At 40.3% G+C, this 27,488-nt stretch overlaps 1 protein-coding gene across 2 annotated transcripts in view; it reads right to left on the bottom strand.

Moving 5' to 3' along the window:
• The window catches only part of LOC110159937 (ephrin type-B receptor 1), a 282,975-nt gene that overhangs the window by 58,778 nt on the left and 196,709 nt on the right, over positions 1–27,488 (bottom strand). For both annotated transcript variants that reach the window (XM_020924537.2, XM_020924544.2), the window contains exon 6: positions 18,684–18,808. In XM_020924537.2, the coding sequence (XP_020780196.1) occupies positions 18,684–18,808 (125 nt within the window). The remainder of the gene's footprint in view (positions 1–18,683; positions 18,809–27,488) is intronic.

Genomic DNA, 27,488 nt, shown 5'->3' with positions numbered 1-27,488 from the left:
GCAAAGGGCCTGCTGGAACATTGCCTTGTTTCCTTTCCTCTCGCCAAATATATTACATTTTGTTCTTAGCCCTGCATATAGAATGAAATGTCATCTTCTTTGACTCTTAATCCGAAATCTGAAATGTCATCTTAAATGCGGCTTTTATTGGGGGCCCTGCTTCACAGATGGTGTCCTCTTGCATGTATTGGCTATAGAGGCTGTTGAAACAATGCTGTATCGTGTGCAGCGTAAGAATCTGCTCGGGGGGATCAGTAATTACTTATGCCTGTCACCTTCCCCTAACCCAGAGTGGATATGACAGCCAGAAAATAAGACTGCGCCCACTCTACACCCACTGCTGTACGAGGCAGATAGAAGCAGCCTGTAAAGAGGGAGAATACCTGGTGTCACCTACATACTGTAAACAGGAGGCTTTAACTTTGGACGATCTTTTCTACTTATCAGCAAAATAACATCCCAGCGTCGTACAGGGTTCATTTTTCAGATCTCTAGTTGTGTACACCGGCAAACACCTCAGTAGCATTTTATTTTACATTTTTAAAAATGTCACCTTTTTTTTTTTTTTGGTCAATTTTGGGTTGTGTTACAACAATTACAAATTCGATTTTCATACTGGAAAAATGCTAGATACTCAATACAGTTTTTGGTACCACAATGATAATTAAAAAGAGACAGAATAATTTTTTTCATCATCAAAAATATGCCTGGAGTTGTGTTTTGTTTCATTCACACATGTTTAACACACAAACCCTGCATATTTAGGCTGAGTTCTTCACTCAAACCGAAAAAAAAAAAAAAAAATCTGTTCTACTGTTGTTGTAATACAGCAACCCTGGGACTAGCAGTCTCTTATGAACGAAAGGCAAAATGTAGCTGCCAACTTGAAAACTACCGCTTCATGACATCACAAAATGGAACAAAGCATTTTGAGCTTTGGAGATGTAGACGGTATAATAAGGCAGGATTACTCAAAGGTGTGAATGAAACAAAACACAACTCCGGGTGTGTTTTTGAGGAGGTAACAGCAATATAACATGGCTTAAAGCTCACAAGAGTCAGTTAATAATAAAGTAATAGCGTAATATAGGACTATTTCTAGTACCAACATTCCAGACCAGTGCACCCTGATCTTGAGCAAGACACTTTGCTATTTATAAATGCAATCAAGGATTGTTGGTGGTAGGTAATAGGTTAGGTTGCTTTATTCGTACCCGTAGGTAAGCTTGTTTTGCAGATTTGAGGCTGGTCCCACATTTCATATTTCATTCATCCACATTATGTACAATAAACATGTACAAAAACACAATTACACATAAAGTGTTACAGTGCTCGAGTGCAGAATGGTTTGTTCCACAAACAGTTAAATTCATCCATCACGTTTGGCTAAAATCACAATAAATCTTAAATGTATAAAAAACACACTATTTTTCCAAGACCCAACCCAAAACATGCTACATAGGTCTCCTTGAAGAACATTCAGTTCAATCAGTTAAAACAATCCATGAACCTGCCCAGGGACTACAGGTGGAAATTAGCACTGGTGCTACAACCTGGTACAATACATCTCTCCTGTTAAGGTTAATGTAAAAATTGTGCGTTGTCCCTGTCTCATTAAATAAATAAAATAAATAAATAAAATAAGACAAACTTACTAAATTGATACATAAATAGATTACTATTTATTCATAATAATGACAGCAACTGGAATGAAGTTCTTTTTAAAACGATTTGTTCTAGATCTTGGGACTAAAAGCGTCTGACCAGAGGGAAGCAGCTGAAACTCTGAGTTTAGTGGATGTTGTACATCTTTTAAAATGCTCTAGGACATTCTCTGTAACTGTCTTGAGTAGAGGGAGTCCAGACTGCTCTGAGGATGGACAATCACCTCACTCGCCCATTTAACCAACTGATTCAGGGAGTTCTTGTTTTTAGCAGAGAAGCTCCCAAAACATGACAACAATGAAAAAGTGAAAACTTATTCCATAAATGTCTTATAGAACAGTGTCATCATGGTAGAAGGACAACTTGATAATGAAAGCGTAGGTGGCCACTTTTACACACAGCAGTACAATTATCGTCAAAGTTCTATTTAGAGTAAATGAATGTTCCGAGATACTTATAGGAGTCCACACACTCAACTGACTGCCCCTTTATATATGTGACGTCATTCTAAGGCACACTCTTTCGAAAGTCAATAATCATCCTTTGTTTTGAAGACATTTAGGTGTAGATTTTCACACCATTTTACAAAGTCATCAACATGTTGGTGCAGACTGTCAGCTGTGTTTTCATATATTGAAAGAAGGTAGTAAATATATAGGATCTTTTTTATTTTTTTCCCCCCTAATTTTGCTTTCCTAAACACTGAAGATATTGTCACAGATCTTTAAAAGTCCAATCCACCACATCCCACCAAACAAATTATTTAGTCGTAGTCTCACTTACTTATAATCACCACACAAATTTTCCTCAATCAAGTTGCATTTGAACTTAACCAAACAGCAATAAAGCTGGGCCAGTCACCATTGAAAAGACATGTATAACCACCCAAACAGCTCCAAATGTATACAGACAAGCACGAAAATCAGCAGAGCCGCGAGAGGGTGGGAGGCGATGTGAGGAAGCGATAAAAAACTCCAGGCGCAGACGACCCACATAGAAATCCTGACGCGATCTGATTGGTGTAATTGAATCATTCCGGCTGCTTCGTCATTGAGCAGATGAGGTAAACATAGCTATGAAATCAGCCACAGCGCTAACCCCCCACCTCCCACGCACCACATTATGATGTGTGCAATCACATTAACTGTACTTGGACACTCCGCACTTGATGAAGACAAATGTTGGGGAGGAGAAGAGAGGGAGAGAGGGAGAGAGGGAGGGATTAAGCGGCAACAAGTTTCAGAGGAGAGGTTTTTCTAAATGCAAGCTGAATGGAGGTAATTTACACAGCTTGTCAGTATTTGGCTTTCATGACTGCATTCGTAGAGTAAGATGAATTTAGAATTTAAGTAAAGACAACACATATCTAAGTTGACATTTTCCTTTTGGTGTCCTTCACTGCGTAACACGCCTAAACCTCCAAAGCCGTAACCGCTTATATTATGCTATTCTCATTTATGCTAGAATGCAGTTTCCTTATCACAAACATACCTGGAATGATGTTTTGTTTCATTCATGCATGTATGTTTAACACACAAAACCTGCCTGCATATTTAGGTTGAGTTCTTCTTTCAAACAGAAAACACTCTGTTCCACTTTGTGATGTCATGTTGTAATACAGGAAAAGCTTCACTGTGTTTTTAAATTCCATACACCTTCACCAGAATAATTTGGATAATTTCAGCCCTGGAACCTACTGAATGGAAGATGGAACAGAGCGTTTTGAGCGTTGGAGATGACAGACTAATAAACCAGGAAGCAACATGTGTGAATGAAACAAAACCCAACAGATTTTGATATGGGTCTAAAGTTTTAACAAGGCTTATAGCCCACAAGAGTCCATTTTGCATAATATATGACCTTTAAGCAAAAGACAACAAATATCTGAGTTGACATTTTCCTTTTGGTGTCTTCCACTGAGTAAAATTGTTGCCTAAACTTCAACAGTTGTAACCACTTAGTAAAACACTACAGGATATAGAGCATGACATGCCATGTAGTGAAGCTTACAGCGTGACCTTTTAAAGCAGAGTTAGCATTTATCCAACACAAATTAGTTGTCTTGCTGAACATGTCTTGTAACACATAGAACATTTGTGCATTTTTAATTGCAATATTAATCTAAAACAACTTAATAAATGAAACAAGTCTTCTGACTTCCGCATTAGAAAACAGTGGTGCCCAAAGGGAGCTGACGTCGCCGTAAACATCATCACAACAAAGAGTCGGTACCTCGATTAAATAATTAAAGATTGCTCAAATGAGCATGAATCACTTCAAATACAGCTTTGGGTTGAACATGGTGAGGGGAAACAACTATAGCATGGTCTCAAAAAAGTACATTTTTCAGAATAGGTTTGTTCTAACATTTAGTATTTTTGCCTCCCTCCAGGTAAAAGAGTATCACTTTAGTGAAAGTACCAGACAGTATTTGGCACATACTAGCAGAGTACCATAATGTGAGTGCTCTATACAATCACATCAAACCCTTTCATTCTTTGATGTCATTCCATACTCAAATGAATCTGAACAATCTATAATATATCAAACAGAATGTTTTATGACTCCTTTGTGGCAAACAAATCAAGCTACATTCCAACACCAAAGCTGTTTATTTGATCAAGGCCTAGAAGTCAAGTAGTCCCAAGAGAGCGTGAATGATTACCCTCTCTCCATCTGGGTATCTGGAGTATTTGGATTCGCATTGGGACCACACGGGGTCAGGGCTTGTCTATTTCTTCATGTCAGTTTGTGCGTCCTCCTCCGGGCCACTGCTCCATATGTTCGGGTTTGAAACAGGACAGGTGATCTGACAGATGGCAACCGGCCAATGGGGGAGCATCCCTCGAGGGAACCCCCGGCTATGATTGGCCTGTTCACGCTGTCAGTCAAACGGGGGATTAGCCTACCACTGCTACACACATATGCTCACACATGATGGGTTCACATGCTTCTCGGGGACATTATATTGATTTCATGAAGACTGATCCTAACCTTAAATAGTTACTACCTAATCTTAAAGGGCCTATATTACACTATTTGTGATCTATGTTATATTATTGTATCATTATCTAAAACATACCTGGAGTTTTGGTTTCTTTCATACACATTTAACACACAAAAGTTGCAAATTTAGGCTGAGTTCTTCTCTCAAACTAAAAACACTGTGATGTGTTGTTATGCATTAATACAGGAAGTGCTCCACACAATCATTTGGATAATTTCAGCCCTGGAACTGCCAATCTTGGTAAAAGGTAGCTGTTGAACACTGCGTGACATCGCAAGGTGGAACAGAACATTTTGAGATTTGGAGTCTAATAAAGTTACTCAAACATGTGTGAATGAAACAAAGCACCCAACTCCGGGTATGTTTTTGATGAGAAAACAACTTTTTAAAATGACTTAAAGCTCTCAGGAGTCAATGTACCATAACACTGGAGCTATTTTAACCCATATCTGAACTTTAAAGCATCAAAAAATAAAGCATTTACACCACAGGGACCACATAAGCAAGGCAGGTTCCCATGATGTGAATGCGTACAGATTTAAGTCCCCACAGTGTGACAAATATCCATCCGCACACACACATCTGCCTCTTAAAAATGAACTGGCACTTTCAACACGTAGGGTAGCCAATAAAAGAACAAGCTGGTGCCAAGGGGAAGTTCCAGCCATGAGAGGTCCCTTCCATGCTGCCAGTCAAACGGGGATTAGCAGAACCGCACCCTAACTCACTAAATAAAGATGCAGGTGGAGAGGCAGATGGTGGAGCGACCAATCAAAAGCCCTGCCAGGGGTGACAGACAGCAGAGCCAGCGGGGAGTGTGGCTAAACGCATTCGGACTCATTTAGCGAGAATGGACTCCCAGTAGACATGCCTTATTGGGTACAGTTAACTGAAGGACCTGGAAAGCTTCACTGTATTAACAACCTTATCTAGTGGGAACACTGACAAATGTGGATGAATACAGGGCTGAACAAATCTCACAGTAATTTATGAAAAACAACATATGAGTCACTAAAATATTTGTGCTACAACTTTATAATCACAATATCTTAATTAAAGGTGCACTATGTAGCTTTTTTGTTGCTGTTGCCTGCTTGTTTCCATAGATATGTCATTACTCTGTCTGGAATGTTCCACAGTATGACATTAAACAGCTACCTTAAATGTATTCTATTACAGATGGTTTCAAAGCTCAAAAATACAGTATTTTTTGGACTATAAGGCACACCGAATAACAAGGCGCAATATCAATAATGTTGAATTCTCGTCTATTTTCAGACATAAAGTGCACCAGATTATAAGGCGCATTAAGCAAAACAAACGGACGACACTTGAGACTGATCCCTTAGCCCAGGCATCCAAGATCCATTGGCAGATCGCGGCGTAACTCGCCTGGCGTTGTCTCCGTCTTGGTGAATGTGTATTATGAATCTGAATGTGAAGTTTGCTGTTATATTTCCTATTGAGTGAGTACTATGTGCTTAATGCGGCTTTGTATTTACATTTTACAGAAACCAAACTTAAAACCACATGGCTAATTTGCATAAACTATAAGTGCTGAAAAAGACATCTCTTTCCTTGTGCACAGATGCTGTCAGCTTCAGTTGGACTAAAGGACAGAACTCAGAGGAATATGTGCGTTCTTTTTCTGACAGAGGATGTGCTGCTGATGACGTTAATCCATGAAGCTACTGACTACAGTAGTTGTAATGCAATCCATCAAGTGGTGCAGCTTTGTAGTTTACCAAAGTCGTTCTAAAACATTTTGACAGATTTTTGAGTGTCCTGTACCACATAAAATTGGTTTGAGGTCAGTAAGCACAACCAAAATGAATACATCAGCACCAGATGATAAGGCACGCTGTCAATTTATGAGAAAATGAAAGGATTTTAAGTGCACCCTATCATCTAAAAAATACAGTACCTAGAAAAACAGGCATTCTGACTGTGGTCAGGGTTGCCTCTCCACAGATCTGACCTGCAACTTGCTCAGATAAAGAATTTCAGACAAAGCAATAACATCTTTATGAAGAAAAGTATTTGACAGAACCCTTCACCAGAAAAGTTACGCTATACACCTTTAAGTACGGGTACGTGTTATGTGCCTGGACCGAAACAGTACTTAATTAAGGAGTTAGGGTGTTAATTAAGTTGCCACTAAGCCTGAATCATTCTTAATAAACCATGTGTTCATTATGGATTAAGTCTTTGTTCAGGCTTCATTAAGTATAGTTCTTATAAAGTCTTCCCCTATTTGTAAAAGGTGCACTAACATTTCTAGAGGAGGGTCCATCACCAGCTTGTCTCCACGGAAATGCTCTTGCTTTGTCTAGAATGTTCCACAGTATAAATTAAATCTATGACGAGGAGATGCAGACATTACAATTCAGGTCTGTGGAGAGAAAAAGTCAGTTCACAGAAGGAATTATTGTGTTTTTAAGCAACAGAAACACCCGTAATGAATAAGTGCTAGACTGATATGTTTAATACCATGGAACATTCCAGACAAAGCAATAACATCTCCATGGAGACAAGCAGGTGGTGAAACTTCAATCAGAATAGCACCTTTAAATAATGTCTGTCTTTGAAATCAACTTGGGACCCTAATAACTCTTGCCATTGCCAAAAAAGTAGAATATATTTTGGTAACTTCCAAACATAAAACAACATACCAGGTGTTTTCCTTGAGAGCACACACACATTTGTACAACTGTCAGATAAATGTACATTTAAAATCACAAATCTAATCATTCCAAAGACAACATCAGCAGTTTTATAGCACATAGCAGTGTTGACATATGCACAATATAACTGCACTAGAGAACCAACTGTGCACACTGTTTGGAGAGAATGACTTTGGGAATGAAAAGGCAATCCATTTCAAGAACTATGTGGGAACAAAATATGTTTTTAGACTCTGGCGTTCCATCATATCATATTTCCAAACTTCTTCTGTAACTCAGGCTGTAGAGATATTTGCTGAAGGTGCCATTCCTTTACCTCGTGGTACATGTGTAATTAGGAGCATTCCAAAGGGAGATAGGGTTTCTCATCAGCTCCATTGTAGCGGGCGAAAGGCCAGAGAAACAAGATCTGTCTCTGTATCTCTACCTGACATTTCCAAATCTTATTCTCCACATTTTTGGGGCAGAGCTATTCAGAAAGGAATCATTATTCTTGTGGACTCCGTAAAGGCCACCTCGACATGTTCTAGCAGACTACAAAACCCACGGTGACTGGAGGTGACCCGGCGTTCAGAATGTGAGAGATGGAGACAGGAGTGGGTGGACTTGAAGGATGGGGGTTGTAGTTTTTTCAGTTATTTTTTTTAATAATGCCAACCACTCAAAATGGACAGCATGAGCACCTGGCACCAAGACATCCCCGAGAGAGACCATGTGTGCTCTTCTCTTGTGAGAGAAGCAGGAGGAGGAGGCATCGGCGTCTACAGTAATATGCTTGCAAAGAGGAAACTGATTAAAACATAACATCTGAGGTTAAATATTTAAAAGTAAAAAGTGTTGCTTAGTGACAAAATTAAGGTTTTAATGTGGGTTAATTTGTTAAAATGTAATGAGGTGGAAACATTGGCAAATAAAAATAAAGTAGGGATTATTTTTCATTTTAGAATAAAACACACAATACTTTATCTGCGATCTATAATGATAATAATAATCACACTGTTAACACTAATTTAATTGTGCTGGGTAAGTGAATAATGGCTTACTCCTGACCTCCTTTTCAGTTTTGATATGGAAGGGAATTAAATGAATTAGACAATGAATACTGAAGACAAAATCATGCCATTTTGGACGGTAAGAGCAAAATGTTTTCAAATATTCAGCACAGCATTATCGTCCAAATATTTTACTGAAATCTAAACTTGTCTTTGTGTGCTTGAGTGCATAAGTGGGACTCAGCACTAAATCAGCTCTGCAAATAACGCTGTGTACATGACATTTTAGCAGCATTCTTTACTGTTCTTACTGATTTTGCCATTTTGGGGCAAACTAATCGAGCAGCCCTAAACAGTGTGAGTGTGCTGTCAACTTGTTTAAACTCTGTCACTACATTTTAGGAGGTCTGTGATAAAACATGCCTCTGATGTGTTGAGAGCCTCCATAACACCTGCAGGAGCGGAGTTTGAAGCTGTTCTCAAGGTGTTTCTTCTTAGCCCAGACCAAATCTCTCCTTTCCTTCATTTTCCCTTTTAAGTCGCAAAACCCCACCCCTCCTCTCACTCTCCCCTTAAGTCCTCCAGACTCCACCTCTCTACCTCCTCACTCTCCCTTTTAGTCCTCCAAACCCCGCCTCTCTACCCCCTCAGTCTCCCTTTTAGGACTGATTACCCCTCACCTCCTCTCCCCTTTAGTCCACCAGAGCTCGCCCCTCCTCACTCTCCCTTTTAGTCCTCCATAGTCCACCTCTCTACCCCCTCACTCTTCCTTTTAGGCTTCTCTAGCCTTCACCTCCTCTCCCCTTTAGTCCACCAGAGATTGCTCCTCCATCTCCTCACTCCCCCCTTTAGTCCTATATAGACACTGCCCCTCCTCCCACTCAGTCTCCCCTTTAGGCCTTCAGAGTCCACCCCTCCTCACTCTCCTCTTTAGTTCTCTAGACTCTGCCACTCCTCCCACTTAGTCTCCCCTTGAGTCCTCCAGACCCTGCCGCTTGTCTCCCCTTCACTCTCCCTTTAGTTCTCCAGAGCTGACCCTTTCTCTTCAGAGCCTCCACTCTCCCTCTTCACTCTCCCCCTTCAGAGCCCACTCCTCTCCTCTCCCTCTCCTCCAGAGCCCTTCACTCTCCTCCTTCAGAGCTCTTCACTCTCCCTTTACTCCTCCAGAGCCCACTCCTCTCACTCTCCTTTACTCCTCCAGAGCCCACTCCTCTTCACTCTCCTCCTTCAGAGCCCACTCCTCTTCACTCTCCTTTACTCCTCCAGAGCCCACTCCTCTTCACTCTCCCTCTCCTCCAGAGCCCACCTCTTCACTCTCCCTCCTCCAGAGCCCACTCCTCTCACTCTCCAGAGCCCACTCCTCTTCACTCTCCCTTTACTCCTCCAGAGCCCACTCCTCTTCACTCTCCCTTTAGTCCTCCAAGCCCATTCCTCTTCACTCTCCCTTTACTCCTCCAGAGCCCATTCCTCTTCACTCTCCCTTTACTCCTCCAGAGCCCACTCCTCTTCACTCTCCCTTTAGTGAGTTATTATCTCCTTTGTCTTAAATGTGGAAAAGAAAAAGGAGATAATTTTTGATCCCAAATCTGTCGGGGACCACAGCCCCGTTAATATCAGGGGGAGGGACATAGAGCAGGTGACATGTTATAAGTACTTGGGTGTGTTATTTGATTCTCAGCTCCAATGGAGCCAGCAGGTACAGTCTGTCTGCTCAAGAATCAGCCAGCGTCTCTATTTTTCAAGACGGCTTAGGTTACATGGAGTTGACACCAATGTAATGCTGTTGTGTTAAAAGCATGCATGGAATCTATCTTACGCTATGGCTTGTCAACATGGTTTGGTAACCTGTCAGTCAAACTTAAAGCACAGATTTTTACCTTGACTAAAAGAGCAGGTAAAATAATGGGTGTGGCCCCAAGCTCACTTCAGCAAATTTTTGAGGAGACTGTTAGGAAGCTCAGCAGGAAGGTGATCAATGACCCAACCCATGTTCTTCACAGTCAGTTTGAGTTGATGCCATCAGGCAGAAGGTACAGGGTCCCAAACTGTAAACTGAACAGATTCAAACATTCTTTTGTGCCACTAGCTGTTAAACTGCTAAACTCAGATAGTGCAGTTAAAAAATAATTATAAATAGCTTAGGGATTGTGCAATCAAAACTGCACATAGGTGTAGGGAATGTGCAATTAAAACTACACTTAGGCTTAAGGAATGTGCTATAATTATAACTAAAACTGCACATAGGCTTAGGAAATGTGCAATAATTAATAGAACAGAAGAATGCAAGGGTTTGCCTGTTAAGGATAATTTAAGGGTCGTGTTGGTGCATCACTCGTGGTCATACTTGGTCTCATATTTACTTTGTTTTATGGTGTTTGTTTATGTGCTGCTTTGTGTTGTGTTGTCCTGTTTTTTGATAAAGCATGTTACCCCCTGTCCCAAGACAAATTTCTCCCATGGGAGACAATAAAGGATTATCTTATCTTATCTTGTCTTAGTCCTCCAGAGCCCACTCCTCTTCACTCTCCCTTTAGTCCTTCAGAACCCACTCCTCTTCACTCTCCCTTTAGTCCTCCAGAGCCCACCCCTCCTCCCATTTAGTCCCCTTTTGGTCCTCTAAACCCCACCCCTTCTCTCCCCTCACTCTCCCTTTTAATCCTCCTGGAGTTTATGTGTTTAGGCTTTAAAGTCAAAACAAATGGGTAGAAAATCATCCTACAATTATCTTCCTACATCCAAAACAACAGTGCCACAAATGCAGATTGAGCTTTGGTTTATATGTAGCAGATCAGAGGAGTAAAGTGCTTTTTAGTGGACAACTTAAAGTGATCCAAAGACACACATACCCCAACCCCCCTCCCAAACCCCACCGCCCCCACGGTCACACTCTGGGCCATCAGTAACCAGAGCCGCTGCTGCTCTGCTCCAGCTTTAATGGAGGGCCTGACCTCCGCTATGCCGAGTTATTTCCACCATCCCCAAATTTTCAAGCAGTCGCAAAAAAAAAAAAGAGAGAAAGAAAAAATAGCAGAGGCATGAGAAACGGACAAGACCAGAGCGTTTTTCACTATAAACCTTTAATTTCTTTCATCTTGCTTCCCAATTTACGAGGTCCCAAGACCACTTATTCTGTAATGAGAAGCAAGGCGGAAAAAAGGGAACAGCGCCGTGGAGACGATACCGTTAGCAACAACTGCAGCTTTATGTCAGGCCTGTAAAAACACTCTTTGTGAGTTATTACCAGCTGCAGTCCGGGCTGTCACTGTAAACGGTGAGTTGCCATTTTATTTCTGTAGTTTAGGGGAAATATCGTTTGGGGAATAAACACTGTATTTGGTGCAGTAAAGCAATCTCATCCCTGTACTGTGGGTGAGGTCGGACAATCTTTACGATGAAAATGGTTGGGCTAATATAAACCCCATCATGATCTTTTTTCAGTCATTCACCTGCTGCTACTTCCTGCAAGGTGACATGGGAAGTCAAGGAGATAATACAAGTGACTATGAGCCTTAGACAGCTACAGCATAGATTCAGGCAGAAAACACATCCTCCAGTATGTACAGTTGTATGTTGCAAGTGCAGTCAAATTTGTATTCTTTCTACACAATATTGTAGAAATTATTATACAATTATAGTCTATTTGGGGCTAAAAGTGACATACTATAGCTTTAAATAATATAATCTAACATATATATTATTAAAACGTCCTGATATTTTCCATTGCGCTCCACTGTGAGTGCTGTGTTTCAGACTGTGCCTCTAAACTGCACAGAGACAATGAGCCTGATCCTGACAATGTGACTGAGCTCAGATGAATGCACGCCTCGCTCAAGTGAATAAAGAGAAGAGATCCAAGGCCATTTGTGTAAAGACACAATTTTTATGATCATATTACTCACACTTTGTGACACAACAACCCTGAGTCCAACCACAGTCTGTGTGGCGGATCAGGCAATACTAGAAGTACAGGAGAGCTTCAAGTAAACTAACAAAAATATCACAATATCAAAAATAATCATTCAAAATGTCTCTCTATGAAGTGCATGTTAACCATCAACCAACACTGTGGACTTTTGTGGAAAATAGAATAGAAAGGAGTTATTTAGACTGGGGAAGATAAAAGAGGAAAAAGTGTATTCATGTGTACACAAAAAGAACATGAGCAAGTAAAATGTTGTGTGAAATGTGAGTATTTTATGAATGTACTCTTTTAGATATTTGAAGATAGATAACATCCCTGTTGACTATTTCTCCAGATTTTTTTTTTACATTCCAATCTTTCTGTAATATTTCTGTAATTCCTCTGGAATGTCAGAGTAGATAATTGCAGATACAGAGGCATATATGGTTTCAGTGTAGACATTCATCTTGAGAGAACATGAATAAGCTCGAGACACAGACAGCCCAGTGTCATGTGCACAGGGCGGCTGAGGAAGAGGAGTCTATTTAGAGTCCATCAAAAGCCTCACCGAGTCCCAGAGCCAGTGTGTGAGAGAAGACCACCGACGTGGAAATCTCATCTCCACAGCTCAGTGTGTCACAAAGCAATCACTCCCATTCACCTTCTGTGTCCACCACACGCAGCCACACAGTACTACACAGTACTACACAGTACTACACAGTACTACAGGGAGCTAATGCTACATTAGGGACAATTCTACACTTGATTTTTTAAATCATACTACCATCTAAGTTTGCAGTACATCTGCACATACAGTATATTTGAGGATAAGAGAATGTGACATGCTTCACTTAAAAGTTGACACCATACAATCACCACTTATTGCACTTAATATAATACTATTCTGAATCTCTGCAGTTGGAGACAAATACAGCTTTTAAGTAAAAGTATATTTCCACAAAGTTAGAATACAGAGGTAATTCATTATATTTAGTCAGTTACAGAACTTGAGGAATAAGAAGTGGTTTGATTGCAACACACTGTTCGTAATATTTGACTGAAACTAGACTAAGCTGCATGAGTAAACGCTTTTGTGACTTTCCCACAGTAAGTCCCTAAATGAGAAAAGCTTTATGTTGATATGAATACATGTTTTGAATTTATGTTCCTTTAGATACATTTTTCAAATTTGTATCATTTACTTTTTGACTTGCCAAATGTTCTGTCTGTCAGATTACATTCACTTTATAAATGATAAATCAGATACACTTTCTCAGCTGAACATTCATCAAATACTTTTATAACTCTTGAGGAATTATTCAGATCACTACTTTATACTTCAAAGTACTCTCCCCTGAATACAGATTTTGGCTTTTCTACCCGGGCTCGTCTCATGTTAGTGAAAATATGCTGTTTGTGTACTGTTCTAAAAATAACTTTCAATCTTGACTTGGAGTGAGGAAGCAAACATGTGGAGGCTCACTTCTGCCCAAATCACCTGGACGCAATTAGACAAGTATTTAATCCATTAATTCACTCGTTCGCTCTCCTCTGTTTGAGCAGGCTACATACACATCTATAGGACTACTTTTCATTGATATTCATGAGCCGATGGCAGGGTATAAGAGTGTTATTTACAAGACTTAGATAAGCTTTCTCCGGCCCACGGCGATCCGATTCAATTTCACGACCTGCGCGACGCCATTGGGGAAAAGCAAGCATTATTGGATAACCAAGCACCCAAACATCATTTAAAAACACACCATTGTAGTCCTCCCTGAGTGAAAAACACTAAAGTGACAAACGTTATTCCAACGTGAGGCTCGGAATATTGATCTGGGAAGTGAAATTGGGTTTGTGAAAAAAAGCAGAAGATATTTTTAAACACAATAGCTTTTTCCTTTATTTAGTTAAAAGCAATAGGGAGAAGGGTGGAGAAATTCAAGGGAGAAGTTTAAGATAACATATACAAAGAGGAAAACAACATGCGACCCTACCAAAGCAATCAATGCGAGGACAAATAAGATTGCAAATGAAAAAAAAAAAAGTCTGGATGGCTGGATACTATTAACTTGATCTGAGCATGTATCGATACCAAAAAAAAAATCACATTCACACGACTGATCTTCAGCTTTATCAAAACAAGACACCCATGGAAGAAGTTTAAAGGTGCATTGCGCAACTTTTCTAGTGGAGGGTCCGTTACCTGCTTGTCTCCATGGTGATGTTCTTGTTTTGCCTGGAATGTCCCATGGTATGACATTAAACACGTCGATCTAGCATTTATTCATCACGGGTGTTTCTATTGCTCAAAAATACAATCATCATCTGTGAATAGGATAGGATTGCCTCTCCACAGATCTGAGCTGTAATTTAGCCCAGTTGTCTTCCTTGAGATAGATGGGTTTTGACCAGTGTAGACTCAATTATTTTCTGTCACGGCCTCCCTAGGAAGAAGAAAACATTTCACTCCACAGGACCACTACCAAATGTGGATGAATCGCACCCTCGCCTTCAGTCGCCAACATACAAGAGCGAACGTTTTAGTCGCGTCTCCAAAAGCGACCCCCGGGGACTCACGCAGCATGTGTCCGCTCACCTGTGTCATGAGGCGGTCCGCTCCTGTGTGCTGTCTTTAAAAATGATGTTCGTGTTACAGTTCGGGGCACTTGCGTCTAGAGCCCTGCGTTCCCGTGGGCCTCCTGTGGAACCCGACGCAGAACAGTGCGCCGCGGGATATATTTTGAAAGCTCATTGTGGGTGTGGGCAGGAGCGAGACGACATAACGTGGGAGTGGGTGGGCGGGATGATAAACTGCAGTTCCGCAAATTAAATAAGAGTCTAAAGTAAAATATACAAATGATTAACGTATGCCTATCATGCATAATTTGTGCCGGATATTTTACTTGGCCTTAATAAAAACATTTTAAGCAGCCTAAATTTCCGTATGTGGTCTAATCTCATGCACATTTTAGACAATTCCTGTCCGCTTCTCCGTGTTTGATAGAGTTTAAGAAAGTGAACAAAATATTGCACATGTGGGCGGGAGCGGGACTGAAAATTATAATTCTCTGAGGAAGCGGGCGGGAGCAGGACTGCACAGTACGAGTGCAGGCAGGAGTGGGACAGAAAATTCAGTCCCGCGTAGACCTCTACTTGCATCATCCAGCATGACAGAAACCATGTCTAATGCTGCAGCTGTATCAGCTCCTCTGCTATTGGGTACGCCGCCTTATATGATCCTAACAGTGCTCGCTGGTTTACTGAAGCAGCATTCACAAAACGGGGTGACTGTTGGCAATATTCGGCATGTTTTCGCTGAAAAAACTCAAGCGGCTGATCAGCATAATTGGGGTGTAATGTCTTTCAGCAATGTTGTAATGTATTTGGCTTCATGCTGTCTGCTGCCAACATTTTTAGGCACAGTAAACACAGCGGTCTTTCCTCATTTTCCACCGTAGTCACAGTTAAGCTGAGCGCTACATACAGTTACATACAGTTTGGTCTCTTCACTTCATATTTTCTGCTCTGTGCTGTGACCCAACCCTATAACGCTAATACTCCCTGCGCACACTCTGACAATTAGAGCGTCACTGCCAACTACCGCAGTGGATGTGCAATTACACTTTATTCTAGTACAGCAAAAAAAAAACAAAAAAAACATGCTCCTCGAGGTCATATGCCCCACTATTTGAGAAGGACAAACACCGACTAAGCCATGACATCTTCATGCAGATAAGCAGATCACCAGAGAAGTTGCACAATGTACCTTTAAGATAACATACAAATGGGAAAACAACATGCAATCCTGTTAAGCAATCAATGGAAGGACAAATAACATTCCAAATGAAAAATACTTATAAGTCTTTCTGAATATAAAGTAGTACTATTGCTACTCAGGGTTGTCCATACTGTCAAAAATCATATACTAAAACTAGTATCAAAACTAGATACTCATTTGCGCATGTGTTAATAGTAAAAAAGTCACATTCACAGGACAGATCTTGAGCTGTATCAGTATAAATGTAAGACAGCACAGACACCCATGGGAGAAGTTTAAGATAGCATATACAAATGGGAACACAACAATCAATGGGCAGACAAATAAGATTTCAAATGAAGAAAAAAAAAAAATCTTTGTCTATCATTTAAAAGTCCTGTCAAAATCCTCTACAGGTAAGAGTTGAATAGGAGCAGACAACTGGGAGCGCTGACTTAATAAAGCAGTCACATTGTGTCTGGGCAGACTGGTCAATGCCCCCCTCCCATCACCAGCGTCACCCCCCACCCCTCACCACCCCCCACAGGTGCAATGCATTTTCACAGCGGGACAGGTGGAGGCACTGTGCAGCGCGGGCTCGGAGCAGAGGTCAGCCCATTCAGTTCATCAACACACGAAACCAAAGAACAGTGGGAGAAAAGCAGACGGACGCTCTCAAGGAACCTATTATCAACCCGGGGGGACCGAGCGCGCCCATGTCTCACAATTGAGTTCCTGCAGAGGAAGCTGGAGCCAGGATGTGGACGGGTAAGACAGGGCCACATAAAGATGACAATGCAAGAAAAATAAGGCTTTCAAGGCTCTATGTTACATTATGTTAACCCTTTATTGTTAGTCTGCCTATATCTCCAAAGCTCAAAATGCTCTGTTTTACCCTGTGATGTGATGTGTCCTGTCATGAACTAGTAGTTTGCTAGTTAACAGCTACCTTTAGTTCAGTATTGATTGGCAAATCCAAGACTTGAATTATCCAAATGATTCTAAGGAAGGTGTATGGAATTTAAAAACACTATGGAGCACTTCCTGTATGTGTGTGTACAAGACACCACGAGGTGGAACAGAGTGTTATCTGTTTTCTGTTTTTTGTTTGAGAGAAGGACTCTAAATATGCAGGGTTTGTGTGTTAAGCCTGTGTGAATAAACAAAACAAACCTCCAGGAATATTTCTGATGAGGAAACTACATATGTATTAGCTAACTGTATATTAAGCTTTTCCCAAAAAGGAAGAAGGGCAATAGCGTCTTTTCCCTTGCTGAAATTCACCAAACATTGTCTTTATTCCGGCTTTAAATCCTCAATCTCGGGAATTGTTGACAACACTGAATATATCACTCTTCGCTGATTCACTGGTGCCCGGACTCGCACTTCCGGAGTTTTTGCGAACCGTCTATTTTATTTTAATTCCTGACCTAGATGCTGGAGAGAAATTAAATTGAGTGGAGGCACTAGGTGGCGCCAGCTTGGCTACAACATTATAACATCAATCAGAAAATAGTGTAATATGGGCCATTTAAGAAACGTTTTGAGAGTTTAAAGATGCACCATGTAACTTTACTGGTGTAAACTACCTGCTTGTCTCTAGTTTTCCTTCTTTGTGTAAGACTGGACTTGTTGGCATATGACTGGCAGTTTGGACTGTAATTTCACAACAGTAATCAGGACTTGGAAATGAATGCGTGCACTATTATTCAGACTTGGACTCAAACATGAGAAATATATACATGGACTGGAAACTATAGGAAAACAAAGGGCTTTTACAATGCACTTAATCTAAGACATATCTTTGTCCTGAACACATTTGTTTTTGTACGAAAATCTATAATTATATGCATACGACTTATTTAGTATATTGCCAGTTAGCACTGTCTCTCTCTCTTGCATTTTCCACAAGAAGCTAAGACATTTTCAGGTTTCATTACAAAAATGGATCCTTATCCGATGCAGTCAAGATTTGTTTCATTAACAAATTTTGTGGTAATTCATTAAACTGCTTTTTAATTGAGGCTACTACCAAGTTTAATGGCCGAATAATATGCAAAATTGACTCTTGTGAGCTTTAAACCATGCTATAATGCTATAACCTCCTCAAAACCATTTGTGTTTTGTTTGTTCATATATGTTTGAGTGTCCCTTTATTATTAGTCTGTCTACATCTCCAAAATTCAAAATGCTCTTTTCCACTGTGTGATGTTATGTAGTGGTAGTTTTCAAGTTAACGGCTCCTTTTACCTTTTGTTCAGTAGAGATCGGCAATTCCTGGGCTGAAATCATCCAAATGACTGTAGCAAAGCTGTATGGGGTTTAAAACCTGACTGGAGCACTTCCAGTACTGCCATCACAAGGTGGAACATCTTGTTTTGTTTGTGTTTTCTGTTTGATAGAAAAGGTCAACCTAAATATGCAGGGTTTGTGTGGTAAACATGTGTGAATTAAACAAAGCACATCTCCAGGTCTGTTTGTGATGAGAAAACAGCATTATCACAGAGCAGAGAATACTGTAATATGGGCATTTTACTATATAACTATATATATCAATTGTTTTATCAATCGAATGATGATGAAACATCTCAGATTGCCAAACAAGATACTTGAAACCACAATACTCCTTTACGGTAAATGGATTTAATATTATATGTTACAATAGCGGTCTTACCTTCTCGTAGTAGCGTAGCTCGTAGTCCAGGATGATGCCGTTGGGCTGCTCGGGTTGCGGCCATGACAGTGTGAAGCTATTCATGGTGGAGCTGATCTGGTGCATGATGGGAACAATCGAAGGAGCTGCGGGGCACAAACACAGCAAGAGAGGTACACGTCAGGACAAATCACAGACAGGATTAAATATGGACACTAATGCCCCGAGGTAAACAAACAGGTAGGCAGAGGTGGATTGTATGCTACAGCAATGATAAGATACACTGCAGGAAAGAGTTTGTATTGTGGAAGGCTTCAGGCTTCACATATACAAAATAATACTACAGAGTTCAGAGTTGTGATATAGTAGTAAGTAGGAATGCAACAATCCAGCTATTTCAGTTGTGATACCGATTCCAGCCCTATAGCTTTAAGTATTTGTCGATACCCGATATCATCTCATACCAGTGCAGACTGAAAACAGCATTTATTTCCTTTAAACAAAAATAAAATAAAACAAAACAGATCCAAATGTGTTATGAGGCTGTTATTTATCCCTCAAGTAACCACAAAACACTTTTGTATTAAATAAAAATTTGAACATTATGAGGTTTTCTGGGCCAACTGCGATCAGTAAATTGTCTTATTAAATCAATTTGTCTGTCCAGCCTGGAAATCAGCTGAACTGATATTAGGAAGCAGACGTCCAATCCAACAAAAGTTTTGTTTTTCTATCCGTGTCAATATCCAATACCAGTATCGGATTGATAAGTTACTAGTAGTAAGGTTGGCTGAGTGAGCCACTGTGCCACCAACCTTGTCTCAAGATGGTAGCCAGTTTCATTTGTGGTGTTTACAAGTTCTTCCTAGTTTTGGGTTAGTTTCCTCTAGGATTTCCTTCAGAAATCCAGACTTTCTAAGGACTACTACCATTATTTGGTGTCAAAAGTATCCGAAATCAGCCACTAAAACTAGTATTGAAACTAGATAATACTTTGGATAATCATTTGAGCATGTATCAGTGCTGAAAAAGTCACATTCACAGGACAGAGCTTGAGCTGTCAAGTAGAAGTAGAAGTCACCCACGAAGCACTACTGAACCTACCTGGATGATGAGGGATTACTCACTTATAAGATCACATGGAACATGGAACATCAAATTAATGCTGAAAATCACATTCTATTGTTTAAAGAAAGAGTGAAAGAATGAAAACACTACTAATATTTATACTTACACCACTGCTACTACTTCCACTCCACTACAGCAATTTAGCAGTTTTCAGTTTGTCAGAAAAAAATAAAACTTTACGACAATAGTGAATGTCGAAAATTGCTCTTGTTGCAACTCAATGCAGACAATCGAAATCAAAATGAACAATTCCCTTCACAAGTGATTGCAATTGTCTGGTTTTTGGCAGCTCTTAATGGAACAACATATTGGGACAAATAAACTCACAGTGCCAGCGTTTTTGTTCACGTTGCCATCATTACAGTTTATCGACAATTAAAGGAACGCAGCTATTAGCTCTTTGCACAGAACCCAAGATGAAACAAATGACACTCCAAGCTGCAAGCAGGTAGAAATGAGATGATTTCAAGTCCCTCTCAAAGTGTACTTTAGTGTGTTGGCCCAGACTGGTTGCCATATTTGGATGAGGTACAAGGCTACATACACTCAGCAGAACTCACAGTAGCTTTTTTCCAGTGCAGTCACTCCGAGGTCTGGCGCAGGTTCAGCTAGAAGTCAATTTGGATTTGAGCCACTGGTATTTTTGCTACCTGAACGGACTATACAATGGAGAAACAGCGTGACATTCTCAAGTTTGGAGCACAGAACAGTGAGCATCAAAAGACTTAGACGTGTCAGGTAGCCAAATATAATTTCATCATACTTGAATTTAATAAATACGTTTTTGGTTTGAGAATATAAATACGGACATTGCTTTGAAGAGCGGGGAATTAGTAATATTTTGAGGTTCTCGTTTGAAGTGGAAATTTTGCTTGCAGCCGTAAAAGCCTCTTTTTTTTTATTTTAAAGATCCACTACACTACTACTCTGAATCAAACACAACCCATACACACAACACATTTTTTATGAGTAAATAAAAATAAAACATACAATTTTAAAATCATGACACTAGTCTTTTTGCTACTTTTTGCTGCTTATTTGGAATGTATTATTACCATTTACATTTTTGCTCTTTGTTCTTATAATATATTGATCTGTGTGCTTCTACCAAATAATTGCTTTACTACCGTGTTTTTCGGACTATAAGACACACTTAAAATCCATACATTTTCTCAAAAATTTACAGTGCGCCTTGTGTATTAATTCTGGTTGTGCTTGCTGACCTTGAATTAATTTTATGTGGCACAAGGCACTCAAAAATCTGTCAACATTTCTTAGTACAGGGGTCTCTACCATTGTACTTGTATCATTTTGATGCTTTATTTTGTGCACTAATTACTGAATAATGACTTATGTTTTATAGGCATGTGAGAATTATTCTGTGTTGATCATGCTGATTCACCCAATATCTGTACCTTAGAATGACAACAGGGAAGAAAACATTCTGTCTATCTATGGTTCTATAAAAAGACATGTTATTCTGAACTTTGAAATGCTACAAAGCAGAAAACTGACGGATGTGGACCCCATGGCATGTACCCACCCATGATAAAGTGCACCGGGTCAGCATTATTGTTAATTTTCTTGCTGTATATGCTAAATCAACAAGTTAATATTTTGTCAGATGGGTAGTATAAAGCTACCTCTCTTTCTGGGTTTTGTCAGAGGCCTCGTTTCAGGGTGACAGTTGTACTTGGTAATCAACTTGAATCTCTGTGAACTGCAAATGTTAAAATAAAGTGGCCTGTACTCGGATCCTTCAATCTCTTGTGCTTTTTCCTAGGACACGCACTGAATTCTTCCGAAAAACCCACAGGCATCTAACTATACCTCTAATCTAAGGTTCGCTTTGCGTTTTTAAATACTAAATTTATTGTGACTGCTAAAACTAGTAGCTCTCTGTTTTTTTTGTTGTGTAAATGTAGCATTACGGCTACCATAGTCAGGAGCCTCGTGGAGTAGGTGAGTCGTGTCCTTTAGTGTGACAGGAGCTGACCGCACCTGTGCACAAGGAGCGAGCTGTTTTTTCAGCACTTGTAGTTTATACAAATTAGCCATGTGGTTTTAAGTTTAATTTCTGAAAAATGTAAACTAATGTGCATAAAGCTGCATTAAACCCAATGTATATTTGAGTCCTCCTCATAGGAAATAAAAAAACTAACTTTAATTATCCACCCACATTCACATTCATAATACACATTCACGAAACAGGGAGGCAACATCGGACGAGTTAAGTCACAATCTACCAATGGATCCTGTCTCAAGTGTTGTCCGTTGTTTGGCTTAATGCGTCTTATGATCCGGTGCGCTTTATGTCTGAAAATAGATGAGAGAATTCAACATTACTGATATTGTGCCTTATAATCCGGAGCGCCTTATAGTCCAAAAAATATATGGTAATTAAGAAAGTTATTTTAAAATGTTGGAGAGGGCGTGTTGGATTATATACAACATATACTTTTCAATGTGTACAGTCCCTATGACATGTGGACCATAATAAGCCTATTAAATGAAACCCTGTGACCACTGCTGTACCTCACTCCATCCTGCAGTATAACTTTACCCAAACACAAACCTGAGCTGTCAATTTACCCACACTTTACTACTGCCTGTCCGACCTGTCACTCCTCTGCCTCTGCCCACATCTCTCCATCATGTTTTGGCTGTGGCTCGGAAACAGGGCATCTGTGGTAAAAACACTGTGCAGCAGGGAGACAAAATGGCATACTTATTTATTGAGTTCAACAGAGAGGTTCTGTAAAACTCAAGAATTCAAGCACCAAAAACTGCTTGAATCTTTCTTTTCTGGTTTACAGAAAAGAAGGTCAATAGCAAGCATGTCAACAATGGTTTTATATCAATTTCTCTACTAAAAGGATTTTTGCAAATAATTTCATCTTTTAATAATATTTTTCATTCCAGTTGAGCAAAAACCAGTATCTTGTATTTAGAAATCAAGGTAGAACTTCTCCTCTTATTACTCTTACTCTCTCTACTACTATTACTACGACTTCCCTACTACTTATACTCCTATTACACAATTAACACTACTATAATACTACAGCTATTACCGACTACTACATGTTGCTTTGAAACACAAATGAAAGTGAACTGCACAATCTATAATTCTGATCTCAAGCTACTTTGCATTGAATGAAGTTGTACAAAACCATCCCTGAACCTTAGAACACAACTGTAAAATCCATACGCCAGTCGCTGCTAGAATGCAGCTCTTGTTGTGGTGTGTAAATGGGTCGTGTTTAGGCTACCTCTCCGACCTCTCCCTTCTCCGGCCTCTCTCTCCTCTCCCCTCTCACCTCTCCCTTCTCTCCTCGCTCCTCTCTCTTCAATTTTCTCTCTCCTCTCTCTTCTCTCCCCGCTGTCTTCTCTTTCCTTTCTCCTCTCTCATCTCCCCTCTCCCTTCTCCATCCACTCCCCTGTCTCTCCTCCTCCATCTTCCCTCTTCCCTCTCTCCTGCAGACAGAGAGAGGGCTGTGGTTTCAACCCAGCCTCTCAGCCTGGTTCACGCTCCACTGACCAGGGCCAGCGCTGCCTGCACCGCATTATCAATTACCGGCCACAAGCACACACTGTTCCTGACAGACCCACGGGAGGGGCCCTGCGCTCTCAGATTCCTGTACTGAGGAGATGGGGCTAAACAGGATGCTGTTTACACAACTTTAAGTCAGGCTGGTTCTGATATGTGCTGAGATGCACTCGCCAAAACAGGAAAACTTTGGTAACACTACACTGTGACAATATTCTGTTTTGGTAAATATACGTATGTGTTGCTAGATTTTGTGTTGCATGGTATTTTATTTATGTTTATCTGGTTTATGTCCATTGTTTCCTTACCATTGTTGGTATGTGTCGTCCATTACATTAGTTGTAGATCTGCTGTCTGTTACCATTGCCTGTACCCTTAACCTTACTATTGTTGGTATGCTTATCTTATACTGCCAAGCTACAACAGTTACTCTTTGTCCACACTTGTAAATAGATCATAATGCAAAATGTCTGAAAAATGCAAAAGAAATCTCATTGTGTTAGATTAGAAGAGTGGGTATACGTTTTCTTCTTTCCACTCCTTTTTGGGCAAATTCTTTGTTGAGGGTATTTTGATTTTTATTACGATTTCACTTATGTTATATGTTTCATTGTATAATAATGTAAATCTTCATTTGCCCCAAATAAATACATAAAATAAATACATCTTGTCACACCCTAAAACATTAAAAGGGATTTGAGTTCCATACTTGTACAGTGTGAAGGTTGACTGTTCAAAATTTTATTGAACCAATGTTGCAATTCCTGACATCATATTTTTATCAACCATTTTCAGAGTGCGTACAATTGCTATTATTATCACAAAAGACATTATGAGAGACTGTACATAGTGTCTCAGACAGAAGAGTGGCAATCAAAGCAGAAACCTTTCCTAAAGAGGATTATTTGATATTCCAAGATTATATTTTCTGAACAAATACAATGTCCCCTCTTTTTCCTCCCTCTTCTCCTTCATGTCTTCCTATACCTTTCAAGTGATGACAACAATAAACACAAACATTGCATTAAAGAGGCCACTGAGATATGGAAATACACCCACAGGACAGTACAGGGACAAGAGGGCTTTCAAAGACCTGGGACACTGTCTTGGAAAAGTGAGATTGTAGCTGTAGGAGAATGGCCAGACCCTGTGTACACGAGCCTACCAGAGATGTCATCATGAAGATACTGCACTAGTCTGCTCAATAAACTTCCAATGTTACCTTCATGACGACCAATATCAACTCTTAAACATGTGAGACCATGTAGTAACAATGTTCTTCATCTTATTCTTTACAAGTTTAGAGTAAAGTCACTCTTTCTTCCTGTCCAGACTGGGTTGCTGGCACATACACACATATACCCACACTACCACATGTATCCGCCTATCACCGAAAATCTGCCGTATGTATGAGCAAGAGCCACCCTCCCAGCACCCAACCCACATGCCCTCCTCCCCCTCCTCCCCCTCTGTCACCCGGGGTCCCTGATGCTGACAGTGATCGGTGGCCGTGTCCCACACTCCCGTCTACTCCTCCAAACCTCCCTGTGCCTGCCTCTCCTGCTCCACTTTTATCTGGCCCCTACTCACTGCCCCTGGCTTTGAATGCACAACTCGCCTCACCATTAATCAAAGTCACAGCGCCTGTGTGGATGGGATGAAGAGGAGGAGAAAGAGGAAGAGGAGAAGGAGGGACAGAGGAAACTAGTGGAAAATGACATGCTTCTTTACTTTGGGGTGATGTTTTGGGGTAGAATACTAATCAACTGTCTGTCTGTCTGAGGCCAGAGTATTATTTCAGGATTTTAAGTGATGCAAGGTAAAGGCAAAGGTATTTATGCTTTGTGACAGTTCCAACTCCCAAGAAATGTAAAAGACTGTAAAGCCCAAGGACTGGAAGAGTGCAAATACTGTATTTTTTATTTTTTTTTTCAGTCTGAATGAATTCAATTTCTTTTTCAAAAGAATGAATATATGTGTATATTTCTTGTTGTTGAGTATCTTATTGTATTCTATGTTTTTAGTAGTTATATTGGTTCGTATTATGTATTGTCTTGTACTGCAATTGTCCTTGTCTATTATGTATTTGTGTATTTGTGTACAGCACTTTGGCCAGATGTAAAGTCTTTAAAGTTGGTATGGTATGGTCGAGATGTCCAAATATACTTTAAAGATGCTTGTCTCAACGGAGATGTTTTTTTCTTTTCCTGGAATGCCTCACAGTATGACATTAAATTTATCTCTATGGAAACAAGCAGGCAGCGTGATCAGGCAAGATCTGTGAAGAGTCATTCCTGCTCACAGTAAGAATCCAAAGAATCCAAAGTATTTTATAACATTATAAACACCTGTAGCTGGATAGCAAGCTGAAGGCAAAGCAGTGAGATCTAAGAGACAAACAGGTGGTGGATTCTCAGACAGAAAAGTTACACACTGCCCCTTTAAAGTTGGAACAAGTTTTGAAATATCTTGTATCACGTCTTAAATGGTAAACTCCGTGCATTTTATTCAGAGTGAAAACTTCTATATAACGTGTATGTCAGATTTCCTTTTGGCTTAGAAGAGTGTTATATGGCGTCACCATTTTAGTATTTTGTTATATTTCAACTTTTTAGCTGTACTTTTGTTCACAGTCACATCCTCTTTGTAAACAGCGAAACACTTGAGGACACCTCCATCACAGAAGTGCTGTATTGTTGGCAGTGGCGTTTTGCTCTGTAAGGCTGGCACAGCACTGGAGCATACACTTCCTTAATGGGGGTTCAGTGTCTGAGATGACGAGCCGGGTCTGGAGGCAGGCGCTCAGTCTCTGCCTTTGACTACTGCAGCCTCCCTATTAGCAGCAGCTCACACGACCAAGCCAGCCATGACTACATAGTAATGGGACTTTCTCAAACATCATGGAGGAGGATCAGTTCAGCGCCGAAGAGCTCTGTCAAGGGGTCATGGCGGCTGGATTCTGATCGAAATCACATTATACAGAGAGGTCTGAATGTGCGATGTGAAGAAAAACCTGAATCACTAAAGTCTGGTGTAAGTTGAGTTTGGGTCAACAGCACAAAGCATCATTCAAAGTTACCAAATTCTTCTCAACACACTTGGGACTTTGCTGAAGTAAACATTTAAGTCTACTCCAAATCTAACTTTGGTTTAGTAAAAGACAAGTCCAACTTCAATGACGCATAAATGTGACAGTTGCAAATGAAAATTTAATCAACTTAAAAGGTCTCTAAGAGTGAATACATTTTGCAACTCATCCAAGTACCGTAATTCCCAGACTAATGAGGGCACCTGAATATAAGCCGCATCAACTACATTTTAACAAAATTTTTTAATTCTACATATATAGGCCCCACCTGAATAAAAGCCGCAGGTGTCCACGTCTTCAAGAACATTTTCAAGTTCGGGGCCATCTGCTTTTATTGCCTCAGAGTCAGTTTATCGCCAACGTCTCACCATCGACTCATTGATGCTGAGCTCACGTGCAGCAGCTCTATTTCCTTCTTCAACAGCCACATCAATTACCTTCAACTTAAAAGCTGCATCATCTGCATTTCTTCGTGTGTTTTTACATGAAGCGCAAAATAACTGTTCAAAACATATTCAAACAGCATCTACCTCAGTGCATCACCCCCGTCTCTCCCCAGGTTCTACTGTGCATGTCTCCTGCAGAAAGAGTCACTGTCTTGTCTGTATCATGTCAGTGTCTCATAGGATTTCAGGGGCTAGTTGTATTGATCAGATATGAGTGGATGTCCGGCTACTGAACTTTGAGACGATTCTTCTCGTCATTTACACATACAGGTAAGACGTATCCCCCTCACTAATGTTAATTTAGCATCATAACTTATTTCATCACACAGCGATAAACTATTTGAGTGCGATGACAATATTACTAGCTAGCTTTGGAACTTCATATTAACCCCAGATTCATGTGTATAAAACACACAGCGGCGCTTTCTGCGCTCAGGCTGTGTGTGTTGCCAAACATTAGACCGTATATATGAATGGACAATGTGCCAAACAAATAATCCATCCATATATTAACCATAACACTGTATAAGTCGCAAAGTGGTTCAAAGTGTGAGAAAAAAGTAGTGGCTTATAGTCCGGAAATTACGGTACTCTTCAGTTGTAGGTTTCTGAATGCC

The sequence above is a fragment of the Boleophthalmus pectinirostris genome, unplaced genomic scaffold, assembly GCF_026225935.1.
Source record: "Boleophthalmus pectinirostris isolate CB_2022bp ecotype Guang Dong unplaced genomic scaffold, ASM2622593v1 HiC_scaffold_16, whole genome shotgun sequence".
NCBI lineage: Eukaryota > Metazoa > Chordata > Actinopteri > Gobiiformes > Gobiidae > Boleophthalmus > Boleophthalmus pectinirostris.
This window is presented reverse-complemented; position numbering and strand designations above follow the sequence as displayed.